The sequence below is a fragment of the Nannospalax galili genome, unplaced genomic scaffold (assembly GCF_000622305.1).
Source record: "Nannospalax galili isolate Female #2095 unplaced genomic scaffold, S.galili_v1.0 scaffold858, whole genome shotgun sequence".
Taxonomy (NCBI): Eukaryota; Metazoa; Chordata; class Mammalia; order Rodentia; family Spalacidae; genus Nannospalax; species Nannospalax galili.
In genome coordinates this window covers 3,844-16,104 of record NW_008341877.1, presented here as the reverse complement: position 1 = coordinate 16,104, position 12,261 = coordinate 3,844, and the positions used below count along the sequence as shown (strand labels likewise).

General features: G+C 38.7%; 1 protein-coding gene and 1 pseudogene across 1 annotated transcript in view; both read right to left on the bottom strand.

Annotated features, from left to right (window-relative positions):
* The window catches only part of Tmc1 (transmembrane channel like 1), a 15,419-nt gene extending 3,206 nt beyond the window's left edge, over nucleotides 1–12,213 (bottom strand). Inside the window, exons 1-3 of the mRNA XM_029565618.1 lie at nucleotides 12,074–12,213; nucleotides 6,738–6,977; nucleotides 27–105 (exon numbers count right to left, since the gene is read on the bottom strand). Coding sequence (XP_029421478.1) covers nucleotides 27–105; nucleotides 6,738–6,977; nucleotides 12,074–12,213 — 459 coding nt within the window. The remainder of the gene's footprint in view (nucleotides 1–26; nucleotides 106–6,737; nucleotides 6,978–12,073) is intronic.
* LOC115071132 lies at nucleotides 1,243–1,341 on the bottom strand (annotated as a pseudogene).
* Nucleotides 12,214–12,261: the final 48 nt, after the last annotated feature.

Here is a 12,261-nt window from a genome sequence, read left to right as displayed (position 1 = left end):
TTAAAAAAAATAAATTGTGTCCCTACCAGTTTCATCTTCTTTTTTACATCCAGATTTGCTGCTTTCTGGCCCTTGGCAGTAGCATTGAGATAATAGATGGCCAAACTAAATTTAAAAATAAAATAAAATTGAGGGTACTTCTATTTCCCAACATCCTTTCCAAAGTTCATACTAACTAAATCAGACTAACAAGAATGTACCTGAGGTATTTCCCATCTACAACTTCTTATTCTGCAGGTAAGAACTGAGGTCCAGAGGAGTAAAGAGATGAGTACCCAGAACCCAGGCTGGGGGTGGGGGCAGCTAGCCTGGAGGGAGGCTGAGGCAGGAGGATTGCAAGTTCATGACCTGGGCTACATTTCAAGTTCAAGGCCAGGTTGGAAACCTTAGTGAGACCTTTGGGAGGTAATGGTAGACCACTTGTAGAGCATGTGTTGGCCACATATTCACTCCCCATATTATTAAAATAAAGTGCGGTGAGAATTCCATGGTGACTAGGATGAACCTAGAAAGGTGGCCCAAAGGTTCTGCTCTGCCAGCTACCACACTGTCCTATTCCACAGTTCAGTCTTAGCTTTTTGGAAGAGCATTATCATCTGTTAAAGTATTACGGCCACTTTCTCATCAATGGCAATGGCAACAAAAGAAACGGCAAATCTGATGAAGTTTAGGGACTGCAGCGACTATTTCTACTTTAAATGCCTGCTTTGATAGTTACAGGAAAGAATACAATCCTCATGGGCATCCTTGATTAACATGGACTTTTTTCCCCATAAAATATATTGTTTGTGTTTCGCCCTCCCTCAAAAAAGAAGATGTTTTCCAAAGGAAAAATTTTGGATTTTAAGTAAAATTTACATTTCTAGAAATGCAAATTCCAGCTCAACAATTCTGACAAGATAAATGCCCTCATCTTCTCTTTTAAGAATTTTCTTAGAAAACTTCCTGGATATAGGAGATGAACTTAAAACTCTCTCAGAGCCATATTCAGCCCTGTAATTCTCATTCATCCATCACTTATGCTTTGTTTACTAATACATCTTAAATGAGTACCCCTCACATACACTTCCTTGCCTCATACTAGTTCTAACTAAAAACTAACCTGAATACTACCTGTGCGTACAACTGAAAACCATCCACCTGGCTTTCCTCTGTATCAAGAGCCATCAAACTACAGCCCACATAGAAGATCCATCTCCCACGCTACTTTCTATGGTCTTTGAAATAAGTACTTTTTTGAAAAAATATATGAAATGCCTCTTGAATTTACATGTCATTTTTGGCAGGGGCCATGCTAATCTCTGTCTCATTCCAATTTTAGTACATGTGCTGCCAAAGCAAGCATGACTAAGTGCTTTCTATATGTTTCGATATTTATCTAGATACATACCATCACGAGTTTTGTCTCTTGGCCTAAAATATCTATTATCTGGACCTTTAATACTAGGGTGCCTCAGTCAACCAGATGTGTCAACCTATGACCCTTGGGCCATGTGCGTCCCAGGATAGCTTGAACAAGACTCAGCTTTATAGAGCACAGTCATAGTCATTTGCAATGCCAAAAGTCTGGACACGCCTTGACTATTCCTAACAAGGGACTTCTGGGCCTTCTGCTACTCCACTGACACCAAACTTCATTTAGTGATGCAAGTGGGTGGAAGGAATCGAAACAAGAGTGATAAATGAATCTCAATTCCACTGATCAGCCACTTCACTTGGGACAGATCAACTGTGTGTTATTGACAATGTGATTGATGGAGCCAATTCATAAGACTGCTATGGTTAAAAATGAGTCAATGTATGATTCATACCTGGAACGACAGCATTAATTCCCTTTCCATGCTTTCAGATAGCTTATTGGGTCCTTATGGCATTCAGTATTGCTGTTGCTCCTTTGCTTTGAAACAAATCAGTCTCACAACAAATTGAGACTCTGGTAACAAATGCTGACCTTCATTTATGGTCCATGTGTCTCTATGCATGTGCTTTAAAGAAGATTTCATCTAGGCTTTTAGAGAGATTTTTGTATCAAAAGTCACAGGATCCTTGTTAACTTGCTGTTAGAAGCCATTATTAAGAAATTGTGGTATAGGAAAACCACTTGAAGGGTCATCTGTTGGGTGATGCTTCTCACACTTCTCCAGAGATTTACCCTCAGATTTGTAATAAGGTTCCAAAGCATGTAATAGCAATCCCTTTATGGTTGACTTATCCCTACGAGCTATTGCTCTCCCTCCTGGAAGGTGTCAGAGTATAAACGAGTGAGCATTGGATTTCCTGGAAAGGGGTCTACTCTGAGTGCCACTTCCACGTTACTATGTTTCTCACTTAGGGAAGAGCACATCAACCCCGTAAGTTTCTTAGTTTGTAAAGTTGAAGATGGCCCTTGTCCTCACCACCTTATGTGACTGTGGCCATCACAATGGCCAAGAGGATGGTCACAATAACTGAGTCAGAATCCCAGCTTCTTCATTTAACAGTAGTGGGAGTTTCCTCCCTTGTTTTTACTTCTTTTGCCTTTATTTAAGCAAGTCTGACCCTCTGCATCAACTTTGTTGGTGAAGTGTTTCTGCAGGCAGAATAATACTTGCTGCCCTTGACCTAAAGTCATGGCAGTTCCACACTTTCTCATTAGGAGGGGCTAGCATGTGGAAAAGGTGTATTTCTTGGTTCTTTCAGAAGCAAGCATATGTTTATACTGCTATAGCTGAAAATCTTAAGCCAGTGAAAGGTGCATAGGAAGAAAGCCTCCTGCTAAATTCCCTTTTGGAAATCATTTGACTTTGAAGGGATAGATTAAGGGAACTCTGCAAGATGCTATACTCTGATTCTGTTACCATGGATGCATTTATTGGCAGTCCTTGAAGGAAAAGGGATCGGGTGACTTTTAAGGCTCCTTAAGCCATCAGTCCTAAAGTATAGCTTACAGGGTTTCCAAGGGGAATGTTAACATAAAGGCACATCATTTCTGTAAATTCACAGCCATGTGCTTTATGGAACAAGAGGTAGGGGCCATGTTGAGAGGGAAACGCAACATGCTGATTAGATTTAGCAATAAGCATTTATGTTTCCCTTGCTTTAGCTGTTACTGATAATTATTTTGGTTACTTGGGAACAAATCTTATAATCCTAGAGAGGCAGAGACAGATGTAGATGGCTGTGAACTGCATCCAATAGGATCAGAAGCTGGCACATGTAGCAACATAACCATCATCAAGTTGGTTGTTACAGCACAACCCATGGGGAGAGGGAGGGAGCTGGAAAGCCTGAAAGTTAAAAGGACCCTGGGAGTAAGTTCCAAAGACTCGTTCACTGAGAGGGCAGGTACATACACCATCACCAGAATGACAGCAATGACCAGCCCGGGGTTAGAAAGCTGCCTCAAAATCTTCGCCATCCAGCTTGGGAAATCATTTTCCAGGGTCTCACCAATGACTTCAAACATCCTGTTTTTGCCACTGGGGGAAAGAGGGGGGGAGTTACTGAATTTAAAATGATTTGCAAAAGTATGATCACAGCAAGTAAATGAAATGTTCTCAAATATTGCATAGGAACACTTTTGGGTTGAAAATCTACTATTTGGCTACATCTCCTTATGCTCTGACCTCATCTTATCCTCAGGTGAATGTGATGTGAGTAATGTCATGCCAGCATGCACACTTAGACAAAGCAGTCAGGAAACTACGCACAGCCACAGAAGAATTTTAAACATCGTATTTCTAAGTTTTTGATTGAAAGACATTTTATGTCGGGCATAAGTCTGCTCCTCTGCTAGCTGCTCTTAGTTAGACAAGGCTGTCTTTGGGCTTGGTATGTGACACACTCAATTATTAATTGGCTTTGGAAATAAAAGCAAGAAATATATTAGTGGAATAACATCTACAGACACTCCAGTATCTCTTTCCACACCATGGTTTCTACCTCTTTCCCACCAGACCTCCTTCATCTCCCTGAGTGTCTCTCCTGTTACACAGCTCCCAGTGAACACCAGCTAAGACCCATTGAGGTTAGAGGAGAATCAGCTCCTAGAACTAGAAAAGTGAGAGCAAGATGTTTTAAGTTACTATAGAGCATCTAGAACTGTGATGGAACACTGGCTGTGCTAAGCTATTCCCTTTGTATATGTATACTAATCTTTCTAGAAAACATTGTAATTTATATAAAAGCTTTGGGCTGTATTTCAGCAAAGTATATGTACCCTCAGTTTAAAGTTAGCAGAGTATTTGATCTTTACTTTTGTTTTTTAGTATTTAAACATTTAAGCGAAATAGATATGATCCACATTCAAGATGAAGTGGAGGGATTTTTTTCCCCCTCATCAGTTCTAACTAGGCCTGTCTTTCAACAGACAAGGAGTGATTCCATATGGTTCATCAGGAGTTATTAGACTATGGCATATATGTGATTTATTTCCCAAGTGGTAGATCAGAGCAGACACATAAAGGCACACAAGTGACTAATGTTAAGAACAAAGCCACAGATGGTGCTTAAAGTCTTTGGGAGTATGGGTGATGCTTATGTCATTGTTAAACATTTCTGAAACTTTCATTTTATGTAGGATTATTTTTCACTGTAAGATAAAAATAAATAAAAAATAAAATTGCAATGAGCAAGTGAAAACTGGAGAGCTATTGTAAGGTATTGACATATGTGTGAGCAGACATCAATGTGGAGACATGTGGCTGAACGGTTAAGAGTACTGTCTTCATAGGGCTATCAAATAAATAGCTTTTAAATTTCCTAGCATTTAAGGTAAATCCACCAGAGAGCTGTCTGAATAATATTTCTAGAAAATGTATCAGAATTTGCTGGATGTGTCATTATGGCTTTGCTGAGTGTGTGAACGGATGGCAGCCATCTTACCTGCAAACACACCTGCAACTCTAGAGCAACCAGACAGCACGGTGGTGTATTCAAATTCAAAGTTGAAGACAGAATTGAGGTTTCAAATTAACCTCCTTCAAATTCATTGTGCCCAGTTTGCTGCCCACTCAGGAGCCAGACAGAGTCTGGCCCAGGCAGGTGGGCAACACCTCAATTCACAGTTCCTAAGCATGACAAACCATGGGGAATGTGTTTCCTGGACTCATTTCTAGAACAGAATTGCCTTTCTAATTCTTGGAGTAGACAAAGAAATAAACATTCTTTTGCCACCAAAGAAAGAAACCACTAGAAAAATTAAGGGACATAGATGAACCCCTTTCCCAGGACTCTTCTGCAAACATGTGAATGTTCCTAATCTCAAAACAGTGATCTCTATAGAGTGATTGTGTCCAAATTTGTCATTCAGAAAACTTTTGGCAAAAATCACATACAGGGGAAATAGAACTTAAAAAGCTACAGTTGGGCAATCATTGTGTTTCTAACTGGAATTTTAAGTCTGAATCCAGCTGTGCAGCCACTCAGCTTGGTGTTCACAGTTTGTGTGGTTTCCTTACACTGCTGTAACAGAGCAAAGGTTCATTACTGTGTTTTACTGAGGAGGATCAATTTTTAAATAAAAAGCTAAAAGCACCTTTAACATGCATCTTAGATATAAAATCATGTGAATAATTCTCAGTTAACCGAAGACTTTTCAGTGGCTTATCTTTTGAACAGTGTACTCAGATTAAGATATCTGCTTCAAGACTGCAGTTTCATATTTAGTCTCCAGATGTCACTATCCGTATTATTTATTCCAACCCAACTGCCAACAATTATATGTGTATATGCACATGTACACACACATGTGCAAGCAAACACACATGCACAGAAAAATGAGCAGGGCTTATCAACCTCAGTTTCTTGAGTCTGACAGACACTAGCTAGTTCTGAACAATCATTGATTTAATATTTCCTTTTTCAGTAAAACAATAACTGAAGTAACTATTGGAGTAAAAAATGTCTTTTATATTTGGCCTTGGGCAACAAACTTTTTGGCTTCAATTAAATCACTTGGGTCTGACAGCACGAAGGGAAAATTCTATGTGGGCATTGGTACATGGAGTTTGTAGCTCACAAGACCTTCATACTCATTCCCTTTATGTCAGATGTGTACAGGGATTCCGGGGGGACATGTGATAAGTTTGTTTCATTTCTAAGAGCTTTCAGGGAATGAAACCCTGTTCTCCACATCCCAAAGACTCTAATTTTTTTGTTCATCATGTAGACTTGTAGAAAAGTAAACTTTAACTTATGTCAGAGAGTTTTCTTGAGTCTTGATTACTGATTTGAGTGACTCATAGGTAGAATATAAATGCTGAACTGGGGAATACAGATTTTTAATTCACAGAGAACTTTGGGATCAAAATATAGGTGACTCTTTGTATATGTATCACGATTTCGGAATGAGTCTACTTCTCACTTAAGGTGGAAAATCTGCTTTTTCCAAGGTCCACATGAAACGTAACAATGTTGATTGTACGTATCAGGAAAATCTTCACATCCAGACCATTGTAATCAAACCTTCTCTTAGCTACCCCCTAATATGGAAACAGCTGGCCTCATTGTCTATGTTTTACCCAGGCAGAACCTAGAGCAGCATAAATTATTTTCCCTTTATGAATCTCAAGGGAGCATTTAGATGGAGGATGCCTGAGATGCTCCACATCACATGATGGTCCTGGTGACGCAAAGGATCTAATTTCTGCCAACCAAAAATGTCATCTAAAAAACTTAAGCCTGGACAGTGAGGGGCCATTCCCCCCTCTACCCCTAAATGAACACTGCCCCCAGGCCAAATCTGGAAGACAAGAGACCTGAAGGGACCACAATCGAAAGACGGCGGCAGGGAGACGATCATGTACAGGACGGGCATGGTGGACAGGAAGAGGATGAGCAGCAGCATGCCCAGGTAGAAATTGTTGGATCTGGACGCTTTGAAGACTCTGGCCTCAGGAACATTGCAGCACATCACCGCCCAGCACTGGAAGTACATGGATGTGTGGAGTCGGAGGATATTGATGCCTGGGAGGCTAGGAGCAAAGAAGGAGCCCATCCTAGAAGAAGAAACCAGCATCCTGCTCAATTCCAAGTCTTTCCTGCATAAGGAAGTCCCACAGTGCCTGTTTAAGTCATGCTTCCCAACAAAGGCAGGAACCGTATGGCTACACCCAACCATGAAAGCTGCCTATAAATAATCTTGACTAGCCCTGCTTCCATCTTCCAGACACGTTTTACCCTTTTTCCCATTTTGCAAATATTTTATATCATTCTTTCACAGGACGTATGTCATAAACTAAATCTGTTATCATGAGTAAAAATAAGCTCTAAGAGTCAACAAATGTTACAATTTTTAACTTTTTTATTTCTTCTAATGTTATAAACTCATTTTTCCAATAGTTATATCATTGACTAGCGTATTTCAAAATAAAATTTTAAAAAAATAATTAGCCATTAAAATCTGTCATTCTATTCAAATAAACTTTACATTTAGATTAAGCACTTTTGTTATAAAGTTTTGCTTAGTGAAAAAGGTAAAAATTTTATAATGTGATTTTTCTGTGTAGTAGCTATAGTGCTTTAGAGCTGATAGAAACGATATTGATAATATTATATTGTCTTCCTTGATAACACATAGCTGTCTATGTGTTTTCATGATAAAAATTCCTCACATTCATTTAAATTTAGTCATTATTTAATAATCTAGGTAATTAACTTTTTTGGGGGGGGCTTTTTGAGACAGGGTCTCCCTATAGCCACAGCTGGCCTGGAACTCACTATACAGACCAGGCTGGCATCGGTCTCACAGAGGTTTGCTGGCCTTCCTTTTTAAAAACATTTTATTTATTTTTATTTTATATGTATTAATATATTGCCTGCATGTATGTAACTGCACCTGTGTCATGCAAGGCCCTAGAGGCCAGAGGAGGGCATTGGATCCCCTGGAACTGGAGTTAACAATGGTTCTTAGCTGCCATGTGGGTGCTGGGAACTGAATTTGGGTCTTCCTGCAAGAACAGCCAGTGCTCTTAACTGCTGAGCCATTTCTCCAGCCCCTTTTCCGTTACTTTTTTAAAGTACTATATAATACTATTTTTGAACAGAAATCACCTGTCACTTTTATTTGATGTCTTAGTTAATCATTAAAAAATAAATTTTGGTGTTTTTTTAAATGAGAAAATCTATTTGTATCATAGAACAATTTGAATTTCAATTTGGAAGTCCAAAACAAAAAAGATACATCTGTACTTATTTTATAAGAGTGGAGCCCTATCTTTTAAACTGTCCCAAGGTGTCCCAAAATGTCTCAGCATGTCTGGTCAGTTTAACATTTGATATCTCCCGAATGCATATAATAGTTGTTTAAGGTGATTTTAATTGTCAACTTGATACAATCTAGAATCACCTAGAAAGACAGTTTCAATGAGGGGTTGTCTAGATCAGGTCGGCTTTTGGGCATGTCTGTGGGGGAATTTTCCTGATTACATTAATTACAGAGGGAAGACCTGTACACTGTGGGTGGCATCAATCCCTAGACAAGGAACCTTGAACTGCTTAAGAGTGGGAACATGAACTGGTGTATGTGCCATGCATCCGTTCATTGTTCTCTCTTGCTGACTATGGATATTGTGGTTAACTGCTTCAAGCTTCTGCTGCCTTGGATAACTGCAACCTGAAATTGTGAGCCAAAAATCAATGGCTTCTTCCTAAGTTGCTTTTGTCAGAGTATTTTAGTCACAATAACAGGATAAGAAACTAAGAATCTAAGTCATAACCTAATTTTGAAGGAATACTTTGTATATTACAGAAGCGTTATAAGTGAGAAGAAATTAACTTCTGCTTTAATTGTACTTCTACCATCCCAAAGTTAATTCATTCCTTTGAAACACAAAATATTCCCAAAAATTGAATTATATTGTTGGTAAGATGCCAAGCAGCATATCTGAGTGATGACATTGTGAACTGACCACAGACTTTGCAAGGAGTTCTTTTTTCATGGAGAGTAGATTTTAAAACAACACTATGTACCTTTGTTATAAACTAGCAAGAGAGAAGTTGGAACTCAAAAGAGAGTACATGATGACAGTTCCAGTTAATGTGGAAGGATTACAAAGCTCGCCCCCTGGGTCTGATCATGCCTACCACCCTCCAAAACTGAGGGTGGGGTAGGTGACATGTTTTGGTCCACAAAGCATAATTGTAAATGAGATGTCTCACTACTGGGTGGAAACTTTACCAGTTTTGTTTCCTTCTCTTCCTGCTATTGTGACAGCAATGTTCCAGATTGATTCTACACCATCAGTATAGGACTCTGAGCGAGAATGAGGCATGGGATCAGAGCTCTGCCCCAGCCTGCACTGAATATTTTTTTTTCTCTAAGGCGCTAAGATCTGGGTTTTTTTTTTTCATTTATGCACAAATTAATTGAGTCCAAGTTAAAATTTTGAATATAAATAATTCAAAGCCTAGATTTTCCAAAAATGACTCATCCATGTGCCTATAACACAATGGCATTGCTTCTCTAAATGAATACATGTGCACCCACATGTTATATGCAAATGATCTATAGGTAAACAAATTTCAAAATAAATATCACATAGATATTATGAGAGCCAAAACCCAAAGAGGCAGGTCTTGGCACAATAATATCTGAATCTTAGTGATCATCTCATTTTTGTTTATGATTTACTAATCAGCTCAGCCCACTGTGTCCCTTACCCAGACCTCATTCTGTCATCTACCAGGTAAAAGTCATCGCAATATCTTAGCTTTTATAAGATGGCTTTTCTTCCAAGAAGACCAAAGTGAAGGAAATAATCTTCTGTTTAGTGCTCCAGGGCCACATACATATCAGGTATTCACACCTTATCATGAGGAGCAAAGGACAGTGTGACTGGAAGGATGGTACTCAATGAATCCAAAGTTCTTCTCTGTCAGATCAGTGCTTGATGTGTGATGCTCCTCTATGTTCTGCTATTTTAGAATATTATGTGTTTTTCCCATTTTGATATATTATTACAGATATATATGATGTTTATTGTAAAAATAAATATGCAAATGAAGGTTTGTTGATCATTAAGCCAAAAGAATAGATTTTACTAATGTTTTGACTTTAATACATCTCAATAAATGTTCTACAATGCTCAACAACTCCTAAAGCACTGATTGAATGTCTCTAGTCACAAACCAATGCAACCAAATAAAAAAATCCCTATAATGTTTCGATTGTTTTATTAAAAAGAATGGCTAACTCAGGCACTAGCTCCTCATGTGTGTGAAATAGTGGAATTATAGTATGTTTGGACCCTGTGCAGAGTAAGCCTGCTGGCTTTACATGTGACCCTCACCATACCTTCCTACCACATCCCATGCCTACTCCCTCATCAGTCTCCTGAAAGGAACAGAATATCTGTGCAAAGCACTGACCTTATGGAAAATAACAGAATTGTTATTTTGCCTCTGGAACTCAGGAACATAAATACCTTTGGTACACTCATGAAACATAATCACATCCTAAAGTTCTCATCAAATTAGCCAGAACAAGCCTGATCAGTGTCTGAAGAATAATATAAAGTGACAATGCCAACTCTGATAATGCAATTTTCTGCCCCTTAGAAAACTGAAAACAATTTTTACATATCTTTCAAGATTTTAGTATGAACTACAGTGGACAAAATCACAAATGAAACCAATGAGGCTGGCAATTACAATAGCTTTTCCAACAATAAAAGTGATTTCTGGGACAACCTATTGTGCTACCTCTGAGAGAACACACTCAGTGTTCAACATATGTCTATGCCAGAGGGATTTATGGCACTGTGTGGGCACTGCAGACATAAGGAACAGGTTTCTCATCATTCCAATAGCCATGCTGCCCACTTTCTGCCATGGAGCAGCTTCCCATCTGGGAAGTGAAAGATTAGAACCCAGAGGAACTGCTCTCCCCCTTTCCTGGGTTTACCAGTTGTCACCTTGACTTTCCTCCCTGTGTGGAGAATGAAGAGCACATTCCAGCCCTTAGTGATTCTCTGGTCACTAAAGCCATATTTGAAAAAGGCAAAATATCAGGGGAGAGGAATTATAATTTTAATAATCTCTTATAAAAATTATAATTTTATAATTTTAATAATCTCTTATAACAGAAATAATTTTTTTGTAGTGTTTTCTTTATACTGGTTCACCTAGGGAGGCAGAAATTTGACAGGTACGTTGGCAGGATGATGGACTTGGAAGCCACCCTTATGCTATTAAAGCAAGGTGATTTTCATGTTTGCAGAGGTCCAGTTCCAGTCTCTGTCAAGATGGCTTTGGTTGAAGGATCTGAGTAACATTTGAAGTTTACTTTTTGAACAAACTAAAGGTTTTCTGGCATTCGTGGTGGTGCAGTGGTGTAGCTTGTAGCATACTATTGCATTAAGCACGTATCTCTAGAAAAAAAGTAGCTCAGCTGTAACTGCCTGTGGATTGGGGAGCTGCTGGTGAAGATACAGAGTCTAAGACACAGAGTTTACAGATTAATTGCATGCTGTAATTCCATTTTCAAAACTCAAAAAAATGGTTCTCACTGCATCAACTTATCATGATGTGTCAAAGTGTACAGTAAAAAATGTTCCCACTTAATAAAAGATATGACAATTTTTTGACATCAAAATAAAAATTCCCACGTGTAGATGGTCCTATACAACACATTACAAACTGAAGATAACATTTTTAATTTGAACTTCCTAAAACATGTGTTGCATCTCTATAAATGCTTGTATTTAGTAAAATTTCATTTTAAAAAATACCTAAAGGATATATTTTTATATGTTTAGTAGTGGCAAGAATATAAAATCAATTTTTCTAAAGGCCTTATGTTAACACATTTCATTATTTACAGGTGCTAATGTGACTGATCATTGATGACTGATGTTTTCCTATTAGATCATGGTGTCACAGGATGTAGGGTGGTTTCAAATAAGTCTACCAACAAGAGCATGGGCTCTCATGGTTTGCTGAAGGAGAACTCTGTAAAGTAGAAAGATGCCACACCACCCAAATTTACTTGGCAAATGGTGAACTGGAATCCACAGAATGGGGCTTCCTCTGACACCCAGCTGTAGTGCCTTCTGCACTTTTCTATACATGATCAAATGTCCAATATCTGACCTACCAGATCATGCCTTGGTTGAAGATCAGAGCGAGGACATTGCCACTGATGTCAAATTCTGTGTATGAAGGCTGGAGAAAGCACAGATGCTGGATTAGCACCTCAAAATGAAAGCCAAACAGCAAGAGGCGCCACATGAACATGCCTAGGCTCTCACTACTTCTAAACAGCAATAGCAGAATAATGACTAG